The 20830-nt window shown below is 38.3% G+C and overlaps 2 protein-coding genes and 1 long non-coding RNA gene across 5 annotated transcripts in view; 2 read left to right on the top strand and 1 right to left on the bottom strand.

Annotated features, from left to right (window-relative positions):
• The window catches only part of LOC111428467 (protein O-mannosyl-transferase TMTC1-like), a 97469-nt gene that overhangs the window by 56411 nt on the left and 20228 nt on the right, over positions 1-20830 (bottom strand). Inside the window, exon 1 of one of the 3 annotated variants that reach the window (XM_023063993.2) lies at positions 6219-6309. The exons of the other annotated variants lie outside the window; for them this stretch is intronic. The gene's annotated coding sequence lies outside the window, so the exon portion shown is untranslated. Of the gene's footprint in view, positions 1-6218; positions 6310-20830 lie in introns of those variants that run through there. 3 annotated transcript variants of the gene reach the window in all.
• LOC111414142 (uncharacterized) lies at positions 11821-14952 on the top strand. Its single transcript, XM_071199186.1, has 2 exons — positions 11821-12099; positions 12361-14952. The coding sequence occupies exon 2, from the start codon at positions 12368-12370 to the stop codon at positions 14501-14503; it is 2136 nt and encodes a 711-aa protein (XP_071055287.1). The 5' UTR covers positions 11821-12099; positions 12361-12367; the 3' UTR covers positions 14504-14952.
• LOC139431586 (uncharacterized) lies at positions 16298-17691 on the top strand. The gene is made up of 4 exons (XR_011641680.1): positions 16298-16400; positions 16491-16831; positions 16955-16967; positions 17029-17691. It is a non-coding gene; the product is annotated as an uncharacterized lncRNA (long non-coding RNA).

Here is a 20830-nt window from a genome sequence, read left to right as displayed (position 1 = left end):
AAATACGTCAAATCAGCTTTGACGATTTTTTATTAATCGTTTTAGCATTGCGATTACCAAATCAAATCTATTACTATATATGTTATTATGAATATATATACAGTGTGTTAATTAATTATCGTACCAGACGTCATCATTGCAAGGATGCAACCAATATCACAGTATTTTTACTGCAATACGCGATTTTCGTATGATGCGTATTGCATTGTGATATTGGTTGCATACTTGCAATGATGACGTCGGGTATGATAATTAATTAACACACTGTACTATTCTAGCTTTATTTCCCATTCTGATTTTCTTTGATTTTCCAAAGACGTTAGTTAACATAAAGCTGGGGCCTCCAAAAATGTTATTCGATGAACACAAATTTACACAAATTTAAAATAGAGTTGGAAGCTTTAATGCATTTATTGTTAATTTTTGATGGCGATTATTTCGTTTACATGGTTTGGGGATCGACATGAACGTTATCTACACATCACCCATCAGAATTACATATTGTGTGCGGGCAGCCGCTATATCTATATCGCTTATATGATTAATTCTGGTATCGATGTCGATGGTCGCGTTTACAACACCCCGTTCAAGTAAACAACAAACGAACGTTTGACGGGACTGTAAACATGGTTTCCGAATGTAGCTCAATAATTTGTATCGATGACGTTGGTATGTGGAATGTTTTTTTTTCGAACCATAATTATAGAGTAAAAGTCGGATGCAATTTTTGCGGGAGACGTTTAGTTTAAACCATCGATCGGATAGAAACGTGCCCTCGCCACGATGCAGGAAATTTATGCAACGCGCTGTGCGAAATAATAAAACCGGCGGCGCGGCACGGCGTCGACGTCGAGCGGACGCCGAAGCGCACCAGCAAATAATGGGAATTTATCGCACCGAAATTCAGCCTCATTGTCTGGTGTATTTATAATGCGAGCATTTCGACGTTTCTCAGCCCGATTTCCTGCGAGGCGGCTGACTCGATAGACGCTCGGATCTGGGGCGGAACAATAACGACGTCGAAACGCCCTCTACAAGCACATACGCGGCGCCTCTAGCTAATCATTTGTTTTACCCCATTTCGGTTCAATTTTCCTTCTAACTCCCGCACCATTCTTAAGACCTTGTCAGATGAGAGCAAAAATCAAGACACAAGAAATATTAATTCTGAGCGACATGAATATTTTATCTTAAACGTCATTTAATGGGTCCGCGTTCTCGACGTAATTGTTTATCGATTGTTTAATGAATAAATCCATTACGCTCCACTCCCCTTGAGATTGTTTGTTCGAGATTAGGATGGTAATTATCCTGTAAAACCGTAACGAGGGTGAGGATTTTATTCCCACGGATTATTTAAGAAACGTTGAACTTGTTTTAATACGTTTTTGAGTTAACCGAATAAATTGCAAGTTGGCTTTTGGGATGAGCAAAAACCTTGGCTTGACTAGAAGAGGTCACGTTTTGCCTTAATATTCGCGAGGTGTATTCTCAACTTAAGCCCAAGCTCGAACGCGAATCCTGAAAAATCGTTTGCTTCCACTTGTTTTATGAAACAGGCTCGCAGCCGTCCTTTGTTATAAATCTCCCAGCTACCTGGTTATATTTTCCACGGAGCTGGGTGAATATAAAGTCGAGGGCGTGATGAATATTAGGCGCGTCGCGAAAATTCCCTATAAAGAGATGTCATTACAAAAGGCAAACGAAAAAGAAATAAAAGCGAGAAATAAATTGAAGAATTTAGTTTAATTTAAAATAATTGATTACATTTAATCGAACATTTCCGTAACCCAAAGTCCCTAATCAGATAAAACAGGATCTCATGTTCCGATTTAAATACTAAAATTGGAAGACGAATGTTGAAGGAGGGTCGCGACCCTACACAAGCTGTCACACGAATCCTTCAACCGGGTTTTTCCAATCCCAGAGGGGCTAAGCGTCGTGCCCCTTTTGTGAGGAATCCCAATTCTGAAAATACCGGATGCGGGATCCACTCGGCTCCGCAATTAGTACTCAATTATCGCCACAATCCTTCCTATGCCTGGCCCGAAGAAGTAATTATGCTACCGCGAAAGATTCTCACGTACACCCGGTATAATTTTCCAGTCCGCGAATTTGGGGCGTCTGCATAATTAAGACAGCGACTTAATTCCTACGGAGAACGTGCCAACGTGCTTCGCGTTCGTTTTCCACCTCAAATTGTGACATACCTACTTTGAAAATACAAATTTATTTTAATCTGCATATCTTACGTAATAAATAAAGACGTATATAAAATTTTTATTCAAAGAATGTATGTACTTGTTTGTTAAACTTGTATGGCAGTGACGAAATTAATGAGAGAGTAAGAGAAAAAGAATCTCTGGTAAAGAGTTATTTCCGTTACAGTAAACGTTGAATCGCACTGAATTTTCAAGTATCCTTCAGCCGACGGACTTCTTTCAGTCGGGCGCGTGCACACACGTTGAAAGGAGTAATTTCAGGAATAGGTCTCGTAATTTTTTCCCCATTTGCAGCGCGTGCATTTGCATTCAGGGGCGCGCGGCCACAATTTACATTTTATTTTCCGGCTGCCGGTGAATACCTCGCGATTGCGCCATTCACGTCGTAGTCCTGCAGTCGATTTCATCTAAATAGAAGCTTAAAGACTGAAAAGTGTCAAAAACGAGGCGTCCGCTAAGAATTTACTTTATTTTGTTAAAGCGTTTCTTTACAAATCTCGTCTTTCAAGTTTGCATCTCTACTTTCCTTGTGTGTTTGCTGCCCACCCCACCGCACCCTTCAGATACTGGCATCCAACTTTAGAGGTGCTCGCAAGATCTAAGAGCACTCCACATGTGACGTGAATCGCATTCTCTGTCGCACAAAAAAGAAAACAAACCCAGCACCATCGGTAAATCCGATATTTCGCTCGGTAATTTAATGCGAGCACGTAATTCGTTCCCCGGAAGCTGCAATTAATTTGCGGAAGCTGCTATCCGATGTACTTCATTTGTTTTTGGCTTACTTCGGATTCTGGGATGTGCAGAGCCCTTCCAAGGCGAAATATTAACTAGTCCCCGACGTGATATTTACATACATGGGACCGAGGGAGAACCGAGTTTATCTCCACCGAATCGGGGTCTTGCACAGTTTCGCTTTTCGAAAATGGGGAACCGGGTTGAGGCAACTTATCAGGCTACTCGGTGGTCGTCCGCCCTGCCCGTATTTAAACGCAATTAAACGGGGTCGAACTGCGTTTACCACCTTTGAACGGATATTAGCCGATCGAAGAAGAGCATGCCACGAGGGTTGCGGCACGGACCGATTTTAATATGGCCCAGAACTCCCACGTCTCTGATATCCACCCCTTTGTGCGGGTAATTGGAATTTGCGGAACTAGGGAGGGATTAAGGCGGATATGAAAACAATTTATACGTGTTTCGGATGCCTTGTTAGCCCTCTAAATCACTCAATTGAAAATTTTCTATTCGTAAAGTATTTCCAAGTTAAATTGTTTTATAAAAGATAATAGCTTGATTTTGAAATGTTTACTCACGTCATCCAGGAAAGATCGAAGCGCTTTTTGACACAATCGTTTTTTATTAGATTGCTTTGCGTTTAGTATGCGTTTTCGGACGCATTAATTTAGTTCGATTTTGCCGAGTTCGTTTGCAGTCGAGGTGATGCGATTAGTTCCACATGGATGACAAAATTGAACTGTTATCAATCACGCATGCAACGAGATAAAAGCGCAAACAACGAAACAATAAATCCAAACAATCTACGACCTTTAATCGTATTGGGTTACAAGATGGAACACGTTAAATTTGCCTAAATGAAAAAAAATTGGCCGGATGTACAATATACCGATAAATCTACCTGATAAGTATCCGGCCGATAAACTTATCGGGAGGATAAAGATAATAACGCATACGGGATTGAAATTCCGTTCCTTACTTAAACATTTTTCTAGACGTTTCAATTCGCGCTGTTTCTAGCAGTAACGGTTTTGGTTTTGTGATTGTTTGTATGTCGTGTAACGCCGCCAGAGGGTCAGAGCAGAGGGATGACACTCAGCGCACTATTCCCATGCCGGTCGTCCGTACACTTCACGCTGAAGTATTTACCGAGGTTCCATGTTAACGACAACGTTATATATTATATCCCGGAGTAGTCCGGGCGAAATTGAAAACTGGGATAGGTGCGACGGTCGTATTTCTGTCCCTGGTGTTTGTCGTGGCGTGGAAGTTTGTTTCACAGCGGGAACGTACGTTTTAGTACACCGCGATGGCGCTGCGAACCAAGATTTACAACCAACTCTATCCATACCCTATAGGTTTTGAGTACAACAACGTTTGAACAGTTACAAACGTTTTACCAACATTTACGAATGGTAGTAGCGTTGTTTAAAGTTTTAAATTTAGCACAGTTGACAAATTCTGCATGTTTTTTGTTTGCGCAAATCGTTTAAACTCGCTTCCGCCCGGGCTGAGTTGAGTTATCGTTGACCTGATTGTCGTCCGAATTTATACGAACATCAGTCGCTTGCACGTAAATCCGTGGACGTTTAACCGAAGCGGGCTTATCGCGAGTCACGCGTCCCTTTCGTGTCGTGTTTATGTAACAAGCCGTCGCTGGCAGAACGAGCTTTTCTCACCTACCGTCCGATAAATTTAATTTTTAATGAAATGACCGCAACGAAATTGACCCTTTCAAGATATAAAAATAACATTCCCAACAAGAATACTAAAACCAAAATAAAACGCTTTGAAATGTTGTACTTCTTTATTAGATGGATATATTTCTTTATTCTACCGTTTTCGAAAGTTTCCCGAAGATGGTCTAACCAGGATCGCAACCGGTAGAATAAAGAAATATATCCATCTAATAAAGAAGTACAACATTTCAAAGCGTTTTATTTTGGTTAAAAAATACTAAAATCAAATCATGTGAAATTATTTTTGCTAATTGAAATTTGTTGATTTTGTTGCTAAAAAAAATAGTGTGGAATTTCGAATATATAATTGGTTTAATGTTCAATATTAATATGCGGTTTATAACGGTAATTTGTAACGAGGTTTCAGCATAATTTTAATTAACAATTTAAATGAATACTGACAGTGGAATAATAATAACCAATTCTCTGTATCTAGGATTTTGCGAATTTTCCTTAAAAATCCAGCACGTATCTTCAAGACGGAGTTTCGCTACGAGATCGAGCCGTTTCGCATTTACATTTAGAGCGCGGGCAGGAAATAAAAATGTTTGCGCCGCGCGGCCCTCTCCGGTTTGACTCCCGCCTAAATTATGCTGAACAATGGATGAGCGGCAGATCCTGCAGGAACAGGACCCGACCCTCCTTCCGTTTACTTCCGCCCCTCTGATATACAGCCACTGAAGCTGAGCGACTTTACTCTCTACTCTGCATTATTTAACAGAGACAAATATCGATGCCATCGAGAAACTTAAATAAACTAACATCTTTCTTTCAAGTATTTATTTATTTACGTTTAAACCGGAACTAAATAAATAAATTCTTTTAAATTTGTATTTAAGTAATATTTGAAATGAAATTACGTGCTTTATCTTGAGAAAACCTGTAGGAGTAAGTAACGTTAGAAAGGTAAACAAGAAAGCGAATTTGTTTACATGATTCGAGGAAATTGGATAAAAATCTGATTCAGCTTTTTAAAGATTGTTTTCCGGAAACGCAATAAAATCTTGTTGGGTTATTTTTCTTAGGGTTCAGCGAATAACATATTAAGAAGATTACTTGATTATAATAGTATTGTATCGAGAATAACGTAGAGAATATTGAACGATCTGTGTAACTATACTACGCTACAGTATCTAATTGCAGGTTGCGATAGAGTTAAGTCCTGCGCAAATTCATGCTGATGATCTATTCCGGTAGCGTTGTACCGTCAGCGGTTGCGTTAATCAACAAATTGAATTTGAATGCGACCCGGACGGTCCTGTCAGGTGACCCGAGCCCGTGCAATGCAGGTAACTTGTGCGAACACGCGCCGCACGAGGGTTCATGCTAGAACCTGCAGGGTGGGGATAAAGCCGGAGGGTGCCAAACGCGACCCGCCCCAGTCACTGGGCCAGAAGTTCGCATGCTATCTACTCGAGTCATGCGGAAACTATAAGCAAGACCCTCAAGATTGACTTTATTTGCTTCTACCTATCCCATACATTCTTTCAGCGTTAACCTCAATTTCTTTTTTACTTACTTGAAATTTTATCCGACCAATCTAATCCGAGTAATGAGTGGAAAAACGTAGAAATAGTCGAGCACATTCACGACGCGAACAATGAGGCGAGAACAAAAGAAATGTAAAGGCCGGGAAACAAGAGGTGGTAGGGATTGGCCCCCCCTAAATCCGTTGTTCACGGGTATAAAGGGTCCGTTGATTAATGTTCATTAAGCTTGTTAAATATCCAGTAGGAGTGCGTCGTTGCTATAGATTTCGGAAGATCGAAATAAAAGTAGAACCTTTAAATGGAAGTACATCTTAAATGCGTAAATAGAAACTTAACGACCGTTTAACTCAACTCACGTGGCAATGCAATATCACCTAAGCTATCGCGTGCCTCATAAAACTACTGAATAACATGATAGAAGTTTTATTATGCTAAAATGAAACGGGCTGCCTTCGAAACTTTACTACCAATAAACTGGTCGTCTCCGGGGCAAGTTTAAACAAATAATTTGCCCCCAGTTTTCAATAAGCGACGAAAATTGTTTTCCTCCACGAAACAGCAGCTGCTAAGCAAAAATGATCAGGCGACCGGAAGATAAGGAGGCATGCGTCCGGGAGATTTATAGTTATTACCGCCGAGATTTAGAAGCATTTCGTCGGCTCCGGTTCAATCCCGATTCCCCCCGGGAACATATTGCGTCACATCGGCGGCATCCTTTACGGCGAATCAATGATCCGGGATCCTTCGCTAACGGAGAAAAAGCAATATACACAGACGCCCGTTTCTTACGCGTGATTCTAGAACTTATTTTAGCCGGACGCTTTATTACGTCGTTTATAAAAAATATGGGAGTCGCATCTCTGAAACCCTACGTCACTGGATTATGTTACGCCACTTGCTTTGTGGACGCGGTTACGTGAAGGACGGCGTCAAATGTATTAATGCTACTCGAGCACAATACGGAGGTCAGATTACGATTTAGAGAGCACTAAAGCTAAGAGATAAAGGTAGAGTAACATGAATTATATAGAACATTTATAACAATATTACTCAATCAAATCAAACAATGTATTGAATCAAAGTTTTATTGGAAAAAAAGTTTGTTTTAACTGTTCAATTACTAGAAATATCTCTCTATATTGATATTGATGAATAACTAACGAAAATGGCAAATACCAATAAAGAATCTGTACGTAAAGAATTACAATCCGAAAATAATGGGGGCTGATGTCGACGAGAAATGAAACAAAGCAAATACTAGTTGAAGGATTGTATTGAAATTCATATTTTATCTTTAAATATTGTATGAAAGTAAAACATTTAAAGGAATTTTTAGTTGGCAATTGACTCAATAACTCAATAAAGGTGAACCCTCAAAAAATTTCAGGAATGCTGGATTTTTATTATTTCAAAATCCTTTTGATGTTGTAAAAAGCACAAATATTGTATTGAAAATAATAGTCGTAAAGAGCACAAAAACAATTCATTACTTTTTATAAAATTATGATCAGGACAAAGAATCTTTTTTTACTATTGCACATCAATAATAAAGCTTTGTCAGCAGTTTAGCAAAATTTATCTGTTAGCCTACTAATTGTGAAGGAATCTAGAGTGATATTACATATTCAAATCCCAAAATTATATTCGTTTAAACATACTTAATCATTAGATTCTGATATGTTAGAGTTAAGAGTTAGAGAACATTTAAGAAAACTTGAACCTTCAAATACCCGTTATTCTTGGATAATAACCTGACTTGCAGAAAATAGGTTAAGTATGTGCGTGATACATATTGCCCACTCGGGATCAACTTGTGTCTACGTGACCAGTTAAGTGTTAAGGAGGACGTTTTGAGTGCATCATATCATTTTGCAATGAGTGGTGGAACGGATATTCGGCAACTATCCGGCCATTTTTTTAAATCCGGCCTGATACCGGATAGTTACCAAAAATTGTTTCATATTAAAAACCTATTACTTAGTACTACACCATTCACAGGAATTAGTATCTATTTTAGGTGTTAGACACTGCAGATAATAATCAAGTTCAACCCCATTAGGACTTTTTTCATTGAATACAACTTTATTTATATCAGGTTTGTCCTTAGCAACCTCATTGTAACAATCCCAATGCGATATATAAAAATCTCGAGTTGCAGTTTCATCTAGTTTCCTTCTCCTCGCTTGTAATTCATCATCACATTCATTACTAACAGAATTGTCCCTGTTATCACTTTCGATTATTAGTTTTAAGTAACCTCTTCTTAATGCAAAAAGTCGTTTTGAAAAATCACTTTTAGTTCTTGAGAAATTCTTTGAAATAATCGACAATTTTTTCGAGTTTTGCAATTTTCGCCGATTAAGTTTTAAAAATTCGTATAAAATCCACTTCTTGGAATATGAGTATGAAAATTTCCCAAGGTGTTTATAAGAGTGTCCTCTTACCAATGAACCGACACGTTTTAAAAAAGTTCATATCTTATCAGCCTTCTTATTAATTTCATTTTTATTCAAATACCACAGTAATGTGGCAATGTAGGGTATTACTTCAAAAGGGTACCAGAAATTATAACCATAATGGCCGGATAGATATGCCGGATAACCGGATATCCAGTATCCGGCTTTTCGCAAAATCTCTATCCGTTCCATCACTAAAATGCATCAAATATTGATATCTTATTCTAACAATTACTTATATTATCTGGACTTGGTGCCCGATCACCGGCTTTATACTTGAAAAATTACGATGAAAATATGTGTTAACATAAATAATTTAGAATACAAAATGTCTTGTGTTAACGTAACGAAATACAATCCGAGAATAATGGGTGCTGATGGTGACGAAAAGGAGACATGTAAATACCAGTCGAAGGATATTTATGGGAATATTTGCGCGACATCAGTATCGTGGAAGGTTCGGTAATCGTTTCGTGAAGAAAAAACGGCGAAGCCGACTCAATCCGACGGATCTCATCTGTAAGCGAAGACACACGTCGGACGTAACGCTTCCCTCCTTATAACTTCTTCTCCCCCTTTTCGACGGTCGTGTTTCTTTAGAATCTATTTGAAGTTGATATCCCGCCGTTGAATAACGATACAATTTTTTGTTTGGGAATTTCATCATTCTACGGGTTGAAGCAAAAATTAAACACGATATTAGACGCGAAAGCTGCCATAAATCACCAACAATTATTCATGGCTGGCCAACGTAAGATTTAGTGCACGGCTAAACGAGAATTTATAGGCGGGATACCGCGGCAACTATTGAAAATAAATCTCGAACTTCGCGATGCCGTCATTGGACGGTTCTTTTTAATTCTTCTTTTCATTTTCTGTTATTCTCCCTTTTGTCTATCGTTACGTGGGCGGTTTTCCCTCGGTTTGGGATTTCGTGTAGTTTTACCACCGAGTACGAATCGGTATAAAAACGGGAGCTTTATTGGCTTTTGTTATCGACACCATCGGCAATTAATCAATTAAGCTCACAATGGCTCGGTACGCGGGCGAATTCGCATCTATGGGCCTTCAGGAACATTATGAGGACTTGATTAATTCTACGAAGAAGCCATTACGGCACACACGGTCGAGGGCAACTCGAGCGAGATCAGAATTCGATTAAATTCGACGTCGACTGTTCGTGCAAATTGATTTTCCCATCCGCGAGGTGTTGCCCGTCTAACTAATTGACGATTTTATTCATCATCCCTAATTCGATATCGGCTTTTTTGTTCTTAAACCGAACGATTTCGATTAAATTCGAACTCGTTAACTCCAACATCTGAAGTGACAATAAGGCTTTTTGTTATTTTTTTTTTTGGTTTTAGGGGTCGTCAACAATTAAAGAAGAAAAGTTACAAATTAAATATTTTATGTATGCATGCAATGGTGGCAACAACGACCGTGGGAAGCAGGCGGCTCCGGGTTAGCGGAGCAATTTGCAATTTAAATCGAAATAATTTATGGCGAAAGTTGACTTTTTCGAGGTGTAAAAGAATTTTTTAACTGGTAAACGGGGAGAAAAAGTTGATGACGTTGTGAAGGCGATTGGTTGAAAAGGCTAGAATCGTGGCGCTTATTAAACGTGTCGTTCGGAAAGAAAAACGCAGAGTGAAACGACCGGGGCGGGTCGTAACCTGACCAGAATTTGCATACGCGACCGTTATAGTAATACAAAAAGCTTATGTAGACCGTTATCTTTACAACGAGCGGTGATAGCTCGGTATTCCGGGCCGTTACGCCCGCCCGTGCAACCGCAGTACCTACGTAGTATGCCCTCATTGCCGATATTGATTTTTGTGCGAAACGGTGCCGGTATCGCTTCGGAAGAATGACGGGAAATCTAAAATTTGAGTGCACGTAACCGGTTGAGCGTTTTGGCGGAGGTGCCGGGTTCATTTTCCGGCCGCATGTGCTGCCGCCGATATTGCGCGTAAAATTGTATTGCTGATAAGACTAACGCCCGGTAAAACAACTTCACAGCGAAAAAAGGCTTGAAGAGGGAGAAGAATAGAGAAACGGTGAGATAGTGCGCCCTATCGACGAGAGATGATAATCCTTGTCACAGCCGCGAGCCTGCAATTCAACACGCCCTGACCTATTTCTTAAGACCGACTCGAGCATGTTGTTAGCGGCGGGGCCGCGCCGCGGAAAAGTGGATATGCCATGCTGAATTTCCGCCTATCTCTTCTCGCCTCTCAACACAGACGGAATATAAACTAGAAAATTATTCCGTTCTCGCGTCGCGTCGAAAAAATTGCTCAAACGTTGTCCTATCTACCGACAGCTACGAGTTATTATTCTTCGTGTACATATTCAATTTTTTATAACGTTTCAATTACCATATATAAAAATGTCACAATTGACGCTTCAAATTGAAATCGTCGTTATACGATCATTTCGTCCTATCAACATTTTTATGCAGAATAAGCAGATTCTTTACTCTAAACCATCCATATTGAAGATTAAGTTATAGTTTAAGTGTTTTTATCAATTGATATAGGTGTGAAGTGTCTAGATTATATCCTGAAAATTGGTTCGCGTGTTTCACCGATCGAGTTAAGTAAAATGTAATTACACAAAGTCCTGGAATCGCCGTACCGCTCGGGGTCGAAGCAGAGGGTAAAAGTTGCTGAACTATTCGCGCGCATTCAACGGGACGGCATAACTCGCTACGCTCCGATTAATTAAAACGCACTGGAAATTCGCCATCAGCACGGGTCGGGGTGTATCGCTCGAATGGTCTTTTTATTTCCAGCCGCCATCCACGAAGGACCAATTTCGGTAAATGTGTAGCTGACGTTGAACGATGGTGGTTTCCCCGCAAGAAATCGATGCGTCCGAAAGTTCAAAGCTCGCGACCGCAAGCCCGCTCGGTTTATGGCGTGCACTTGGATTTAATTCAGTGTTTATTGCGGGAAAAGGCGAATATAAATACGCGAAGCATCAGCCAAAACGAGCACGTTTCGAAATTATTTATTTTAGAGACTTTAAAGGATCCTATTTCATAGTTCTGCCAAAGTTGCCCGGGCGAATGTTTATAGTGTACTCGGCAAATAACGCTCGAAACGAACAGATTTATTTACTCTGAGTTTATCCACAGCAAATCTCATATTTTTGAACCATTATCATAATATCGCACCCCGGCGAGAATAGTGTCACAACTCAAAAAATGACAATTTTGAGGTTATGTCAGTAATAAATAGGTCTGGTGTGCCCCCGACATGCAGAAAAACGTCACATTTCAAACTCACAATTTATCCGTCAGAAGGCAGTTATGTCAGTTTTGTTTTAGTCTAGTTCATTACTTATTATGGCAAGAACAGTGTCACTTTAGTGTTGCTACAAGAAAGTGTGCATGTTTCGGTCAAGATAAACGACATATTTTCAGTTGTGACAGTTTTCGTTGAGCAAGGTAAGTGGAATATAATTATTAAAATAGTCATAAGTAAAAAAGTGTCACTTTTTTTGAAATTATCTGTAAATCTTTTTTCTTGTACTGTTTTATTTCGACTTGTGTCACTTTTCCTGACTGAAAGTATCAGTATTTTGTGTTGGGTCACTTTTCTTGATTTAAATGTATTTCTTACACTGTATTTACCTAACTTTGTAATTTCAAATAAAGAACTTTAGGAACTAAATATTAATAATGTAGCTTAAAATTTGTTTGTTTTAGGCTTGGTATGGAACCTATGCAAGGATACAGAGGTAGGAAAATGGTGGAAGCTGTTGCTGCTACTGCTGACATTAAAAAAGGACTTAAAAGGAGGTCGGAAGCGCTTAATAGAAACTCCAGCAATAAAAGTCTGAAAATTAAAACAAACAACGACAGAAGGATACAATACTCTAGATGGCAGCGTACTGAAAATCCGCATACAATGCGATTGAGGTTACAACGGGTTAAATCAGGTGTTCCACAACAAGAATCAGCAGAATCACATTTTCATATTATGCCCTCATTTTCTGATTCTGAAAATGCGTCGGAGTCATCAAGATCGAAAGAGAATGAAAATATCACTAACGAGACAGAGGATAAAGCAGAGAATACCCAAGCAGATCGCAAGAGAAAAGGTAAGAAAAGGAAAGAAAATCTGGTTGAGTGGAAAAAGTCTAAAGCTAAACTCCTCCGAAATACTGGGAAACCTTATACATCATCATCAATTCGCAAAACAGAAATGCAGGCAAGAAAGGTACGTCCGGCGTGTAATGAAAAATGCAAACAACAATGCTCAAGGAAAATAGAAGAAAATAAAAGGCTCGAAATATTTAACAAATACTGGTCACTTGGCAGTCTGAAATCCCAGCGAGAATTTATCGGTAGAAGTATGACCGCCGTTACACCTCGGTATCAGTACAAAAGTGAAGGAAGTACGCGTCAATGTAACCACGCATTCCATTTCGTAATCAACGAAGTAAACGTACGTGTTTGCAAATTTTTCTTCAAAGCCACACTGGACATCAATGACCGACCTATTAGGACTGTAATAAGCAAATTAAACGAAGGATTTCTTCAAGAAGATCTCAGAGGAAAACACGGACATCACTCTAAAATAGATGCCGCAATAAAAGATAGTGTCATTGCTCATATTAATACAATCCCAAGAATTGACAGTCATTATCTGCGCGCGCAAACTACTCGGGAGTTTATAGAAGGTGGGAAAAGCTTGGCTGATTTACACCGCGACTACAAAAACGAGCGCAGGGAAAAAAACCTTCCATTTGCAAATCTCACGATGTATTCCCGAATTTTTAACAGCAATTTTAATATCTCTTTTTTTACCCCAAAAAAGGATCAATGCGAATTATGCAGCTCCTATAACAACTCAAGTAAAGAAGAAAAAAAAGCGATACAAGAAAAATACGATAAACATTTAAAGGAGAAAGTTTTGTCAAGAGTAGAGAAAGAAGAGGATAAAAAGAAAGCAAAAGAAAGCGAAGGAAAAATTATAGTCGCCACTTATGATCTTCAAGCTGTGCTCCCAGCACCAAAAGGGGATACGAATGCCTTTTATTATAAAAGCAAAATCAACAGCTACAACTTAACTGTAAACGAACTTCAGTCAGATTACGTCAAGTGCTTTTTTTGGCATGAAGGTCAAGGAAATCGGGGTGCCATAGAAATCGGCTCTAGCGTTCCGAAATACTTAGAAGAAAAAGCTAACACTAAAAACGACGATAACCTTGAAATTGTACTCTACTCGGATAATTGTTGCGGCCAGCAAAAGAACAAATTTATAATGGCAATGTACCTGTACGCTGTGCAACAATTGAAAATCAAATCGATCACACACAAATTTCTTATCAGGGGTCACACACAAAATGAAGGGGACAATGTGCATTCTGTCATAGAGAAGTCAATTAAACGAGCTCTGAAATCGGGCAACATCTATATTCCCACAGATTATGTCAGATTAATTCGGTCTGCGAGAAAAACAGGAAATCCGTATAAAGTAACAGAATTGGGTTATGAGGATTTTGTAGATTTGAAACAGCTCTCTCAACAGGTAGGGTCAAACTACAGCAAAACATCAAACAACGAACAGATAAAAATATCCGACATAAAAGTAATTAAAGTGCAGAAGACTGACCCCGGCATTCTTTTTGTGAAAACTACGTACAAACAAAAAGAATATGCGCAAATCAATGTAAATAATAAAACCAGGAGAAGGCAAGAGAGCATCTCTACAATAAAATACGTTTCGGCATACAAAAAAAAAATTGAAATCTCTGCTACAAAGCAGGCTCATATTAAATACCTTATCTCGACAAAATGTATTCCTACATTGTATAAGCCCATTTATGAATCGATGTTTATGTAAATTGTTTACTAATTACTTTACGTTCATTTAATATTTGTAGTTTAAATAAGCTAATAAAACAGTTAATTTCTTATTTTTTTATTATAAGTAGTCTAATCTGAGGTTAATTAAGCTAAATAAATATTATAATTTAGGTTTGAAATGTGACATAAGTGATACTTGATAGATAGGTCACAACAAAAAAAAGATTTTGGAGAAGCAAGAAAAGTGACATAACTCAGACACCTCACCTGTTTTGACCTGGTAACACCACAAAATCCAACAAAAGTTGATTTATATATCCTTAATATTATTCTTTAGAATATAATAGAATTTACTGCCAAAAATACTTACCTGAAATTTAACAGAAACTTATACTATTGCAATTTAAGTTTTATGGTTTTCTCTTATTTGTTATTTCCCAAATACTGCATTTTTGAGTTATGTCACTGTTCTTGCCGCGGTGCGATATGTTTTCAACGAATAGATTTAAATTTAGAGTTGCATCAAATTTTCATTACAAGACTACCTAAAATCATGCTTAAACTGTACGTTTTAGTTGGTAATTTTGTTTGTCACTAGTATAAGAACACCGATTCTGGACCGAACGTTGTTCCCCATATTCGTGACTCCTGTGACGTCACGCACCAATGTACAAAATATAGGGAGAGTGACCAACCTAAATCTGGGGGGAAAAATTAGGTTGGTGTTTGAGAAGTAACTAGAATATGGTGATTTTTTTTTTAAATAACTAGAAAAAATTTAATTAAAGTATCTATTTGTAATTTTTATTTTAAAATGTTTCAATGTATTTAAATTGGGTTGATTGGGGAAAATTAAATTGTATTATATCGTGCCTTTAAGCGTTCAAAACCGTTAATTCAAATCTCTAACATCTTCCTCTTCCTTATCCTCCTCCAACGTGCAATCTTTTTTTCATCATTTTTTAAATAAATAATAATACCCCCCACACATATCACATAAGTGCAAAGCTCTACAATTTTTTTCACATTAATCCTCTCACATACAGGTGGCGCACTTTATTTAAATTTTTTCTAGTTACTTTTTAAAAAAATCACCAGATTCCAGTTACTTATCAAATACCAACCTAATTTGTTTCTCCCAAGATTTAGGTTGGTCACTCTCCCTATACTACTTTTTACATTGATTCGTGGGGAGCATGAGGAGCAACTTCCGGTCCAGAATCTGTATTCTTATACTCTTTTGTCTATTAACATTTGGTTAAATTGACATTAATCGGGAAGTTGATTTCAAATATTTTGTCTATTGAATTGATTATAAATGAAACTAATAAAATCGTTATATTTCCTTGATAAACGCGGTGAAACGTGTTATAATTCGAAATGCATTCGTGTGTACCGTGACGCAAAAGTAAAAGGAAATCCGGCTGTCAAGGGAGACAGCGTCCAAGCGCAAACGGGGAGAATTAATTTGCAAGTGTAATTAAAATTAGTTAGCGTAGAATTATGGATTTCATTAATTTTAATCGCGGTCCCAAGTTCCGATTTATAACCGCTCGCGTTTTCAACTTTATTAACGTCGCAATCGATCGAACGTCACGTTTCTTAGAATAAACGTGTGTTGTTAGTGGTCATTAATTTATGAGATGGTGAATAAATAATAAACGGAGCGAATTATCGCCTGTTATACATACATACAAGTTAGAGATTTAAATAAAGATTTATTTTTAATTCTGGCCTAAACAGCTCTTTTACGCTTTCCGATTTAACTGTCACTGTCAATCATAGTTAATTAAAATCAATATTGACAGAACGCAAAATGTTTCCGCTATCAAACAATAACTGTAGCTATCGGTAGAAAATGAACGAAAATTGACGTTTGGCCTGTGACTGTCCCGAACGAAAAGGGGGAAATCGTCAACAAACGTCAATAATGGGTATGTAATTTCCTCTTTTTTACACACTTTTTACATTTTCCTTTTGTGTTCATTGTGATGGGTCCGCTTTTTTTAACACTCAATTTTTAGACCAAATCGGCTATGATCTTAATTGGACAAAATGCGTCATATTTGCGATTACTAAAAGTCACAGAGGGCGAAACGTAGGCATAAGTGCTGATGTAGATAGCGTCAATATTGATTTACGAGCGTTACCCGTTCTATTTGTCGAACCTCGAAAAGTCGCATTTGGGCTTAAAACCTTTTTCCATAATTTTCTAACGGGGTGCGGATTCCCTTTTGAATCGTATGTGTGCACACGCAAATAGGGCAAACCGAAATCTGCTCCGCATCCTTTTGAACTAGCTGAAAAGGAACTGAATTTATGCAAGTAGATCTTTGTAATGTATCTCATGCGAAAGTACGAGTAGGTAGGTATGTTAAAGTCATAATCTAAATTTCCTTTAACCACGATTAGATTTTTTAGAATTCAGTTTATTCATAGAAAAAGATGTTCTCATTGAATCCAAAATTTAATATATTTTGTATTGCAGAATCAGGGAGGAGGTAGATCAACCGAGCTGTAAGTGAAAAAACAAGGTGTAAATTAAAAGGTACAGTTTTACAGGTTACAATAGCAAAACTGAAAATTGGTAAAGCACATGGACGAATCAATATTCCAAACGAAGTACCAAATGTAGAAATAACACAGATATTGAGTTCTCTATGCAGTGCTTGTATAGAAAAAGTTGTGCTACAAAAATTAATATACAAAATATTAAGTCTTTATATTTATGCAACTAAATCTTTGTACACTATGTTAATCCTATCGTAATCCATAATTATGTATATGATTACCTCGGAATTAACATAATGTAAGCAAGCGGGTTGCATTTACAAATGTGTGCTAAGACTAAACGCTTATACCGACGAACGGTTCGTAAACTCGTATAAACTGGAATGAATGGGGCCATAGCGTAAATACCACCCGTAAACTCTCGTACGTACTGCGATATAATACGAGGGCACTTCTGTGAGCTATAAAGCCGATTGACAATGCGAAGAGCGTCATCAAATCGAACTCGACACGTTTTCTCGCGAATTGTTCCCCATCGTACGGCGTATTTATCTGCAAGAAGATAGCGTGACCAGTCGGCCTTATCTAAATCTACGCTGCCACGTAAATATTGTATGGGGTCGACATAAATCTGTAATATTTTTCGGTACGATGCGGTGTTTCGTGTTTCTCGCGTGTGAAACGGGTCAATACCTACATAGAAATTTACCACCGGCACAGAGAAATACTTTTTCACTGAATGAACATTTGTCTTCATTGTTACATTCCAACAGAAAAATAGATAACGACGAATTCTTCATAGCAATTTCATATTTCATTTAAACATTCATGAATATTAAAATTAACTCTATTTTAGTTTATTTTTTATTCCAGTGGGAGTTTTAGTCTTAGTAAAAGCCTAATTGAGTCCTTTACAATCGCAAACTTCCGCATTAACATCCAGAATTAATCGGAGCCCCCTTTCGATGTAATTAACATCAAAATGGGTCTCGAAACAACAGCCGCGCGAGAGAAATTGTTTCGGAAAACTTCGGTTATAATGAAAAGATTAGCGCTCAAGCCGTCTGGACCGTTTTCCTCTCTTCTCTCGTCGCGCTGCAGCATTCAACAAGTATTTCGCCGAAAGCGTCTCCTTGGACGACGCAAAAATCAATTTAGGGTTGGGGGGTGCTTTAATAATAGAAAAGCGCCCGGGACGCGCCCGAAAAATACAACGTTGCCGGGTGGAAAAGCTCGGCGCCAGAAAGCTCTAGTTGCGAAAACAAATTCCTATCATTATTTCGCGTAATTCTCGCTATCTTGCCCCACTTTCGCGACAAAGTAGAGACGAAAGAGGAGTAAAGCGAAGGGAAGGGCTTTTTTGGCCTTATCACTTCTGAAGTGAAAATAAAACAGCAAAAGAGAAGTTGGAGAGCTTCTTATTGCTACGTTAGGGGAGGATTTCGGCTGCACCAGAGTTTTTGTGAGTCGCGTTAAATTTAGAAGTCTTTGTTCGATTTCCTTTTTAAGTATTGATATAATAAAAGAAGCTTTTTACCATTTCTATTCTTTTTACATAAAGATTTCTAAAGATGTTTAGAACTGTTTGAATACGGAAAGTGGTAAAACGTGGAAAATAATTATAGTTATGCGACAGTTTATGGAGGGTCGCTTCCTGGAAGTTCAAATCAATTCCGGGAAACGGAGACATCGCGTGTCATAACTCCTAATTAAAAATTAAAGTCGTCGTACCCCGTTTAGATCCGTGTAAAACATGCACCGTTGCAACTCAACCCGGCGATTCCAGGAATCCGTTGCGGGTCAAAGTATTTCACGACAACAATTTACCCTGTCTACTTACGTATGCAAAGTGGCCATCCACCATTAGGTATTCAGTAAAATATCCTTAACCCCTCGTGAATGTAAGTAATTTTAATGTAAACCGGGTGTAAATCGTTCCTGTTTTCCTATTCCTTTAGTAGTAAATAATATCATTGTTAATAAGTTTAAAACTTGATACATGATAAAATATTAATTATGATACTTACTTCGCACCGAAGCTGTTTCAAGCTCATTATCTGCACGCACCCTAATTTGTTCCAGAGGCGCCTTAATGGGGCGAGTTTTCCAATTAACTCTGTATTCGCCCCCGCACATATCGCAACCCTCGGTTATAAATTGAATTATTTGGTAATCAATAACCCGCGCTATGCTAATCTATCTCACTGTTATGATAGATTGGGGGTAATTTTATTATTACGAGCATAATAATAATTACGGTTGAGAAAAGAATTATCTTGATGAAAAAAATAGGTCGTGGACATTAATTATACAAAGTAATGTAATGTTTGGAACACGCTGTCCCATTAGTGAAGCATCTGTCATAGCATGAGTCCTTTTTGCGGTTGAATTAAATTGATAAGTCGCAGGACTCGTTATTACGCGACCGCTCATTTGCAAATCCTGCTATTATAACATCGAACAACAGGGTTAATTAATATATATTTCGCATCCAGGCATAGTTCGAACGGCCGCGCGTGATTAAATTCGCGCGTTAACCGCCCGTACAATAGCCTTACTTAATGACTACACATATTGTTCAATCATTGTTTAGGAACAACGAATTGTTACGGTAAAATAACGGGAAAGTAATCGTAAACCTTTCAACATCGTCCCTTAATACTGTAAACGTGTGCAAGACGTTCATAATATTATCTTTGGGGATGTCGCCATCTGTTCAACGTCGACATCGTCGTCGCAAAATTAGGATACCATTGTTCTCCAATAAGCATATCGCCTGAACTCCAAATGGATCTCGAGCCAAGATGTCACCTCCTCCGCTACTGTATTATCATTAAATTGATAATGACCCATCCCGGAACGAGGGGAAGGCGGAAAAGGGGCCAGCCAAAGGGAGAGATCCCCCCTAAACCGCACCTGCCGCTCACCCAACAATTCCGAACATTACAACTTGTTTGACAGTCGGGAAACTGGGGATCCCGGCTTCTCCTACTGGAGCTGTCGCAGTCGACCGAGACGTACAATTTACATCTTTCGCATCCCGTCGGACGTTCGGGATTCGGCATTGTCGTCCAGAATCCATGATTTACAACTAAACCCATTTCAAGGTCGACCTTCACCTTATCAGTCCATGTTTAGTAACGCGACGAAACGAGAAAAGTTTGCGCGCGCATTCTTCAGTCACAAGGTGGAATTAATTTCACTAAGGAAGTATCCAATTACGCCAACGGCATCAGAGCAAACTTTGCTCGTTAAAGAAAAATGCGTTGCACCTGATTAATTTAAATACGGTTAATTAGACGACGAAGCGAATAGGGCGTCTGTATAAATTGCTAAGGGAATTGCCGTTGGGGACGTGTACAGCTTGAATTAGTACTTGAGATAAGGTTAATGGGTTGAAGGGGCAAATGCTATTTCTTTTAAAAGTAGAAAATGAAATCAATTATTATTAATATTGTGCTACTGTTTTCAATTTCCACATAGCAAACAAAGAAAATCGTTTTGTATGGGATTCTATCTATGCATATTTGATCGGGACAATTTAATCTCTTAGTAAGGTCCATCGACCTTGGTACTTAAACTCTATAATACCGATAATACTGGTGAAACCGTTCTCTTTGTTATTTGACCAAGTTTGTTGACCAAAAATTTAAATAATCGATTATGCAAAAAATGTCTTAATCGTTTTATCGGACTTTTTTAAATTAATATTCCATCATTTATCGACGGACCTTCTAATATAAAACGAAACATGAGACATATGAAAAACATGGCTAAAATGAAGAAATTCAAAAAATCGCTATGACTTTATTCTTAGAAATAAAGAAAGAAAGACAGAATCGGCTTCTATACA

The sequence above is a fragment of the Onthophagus taurus genome, chromosome 10 (assembly GCF_036711975.1).
Source record: "Onthophagus taurus isolate NC chromosome 10, IU_Otau_3.0, whole genome shotgun sequence".
Taxonomy (NCBI): Eukaryota; Metazoa; Arthropoda; class Insecta; order Coleoptera; family Scarabaeidae; genus Onthophagus; species Onthophagus taurus.
The sequence above is the reverse complement of the archived record's forward strand: the minus strand, read 5'-3'. Positions and strand labels throughout refer to the sequence as shown.

Excerpts from the sequence above, each read along its gene's own strand:
- LOC111414142 (XM_071199186.1), top strand. The coding sequence starts at position 12,368 with ATGGAACCTATGCAAGGATACAGAGGTAGGAAAATGGTGGAAGCTGTT.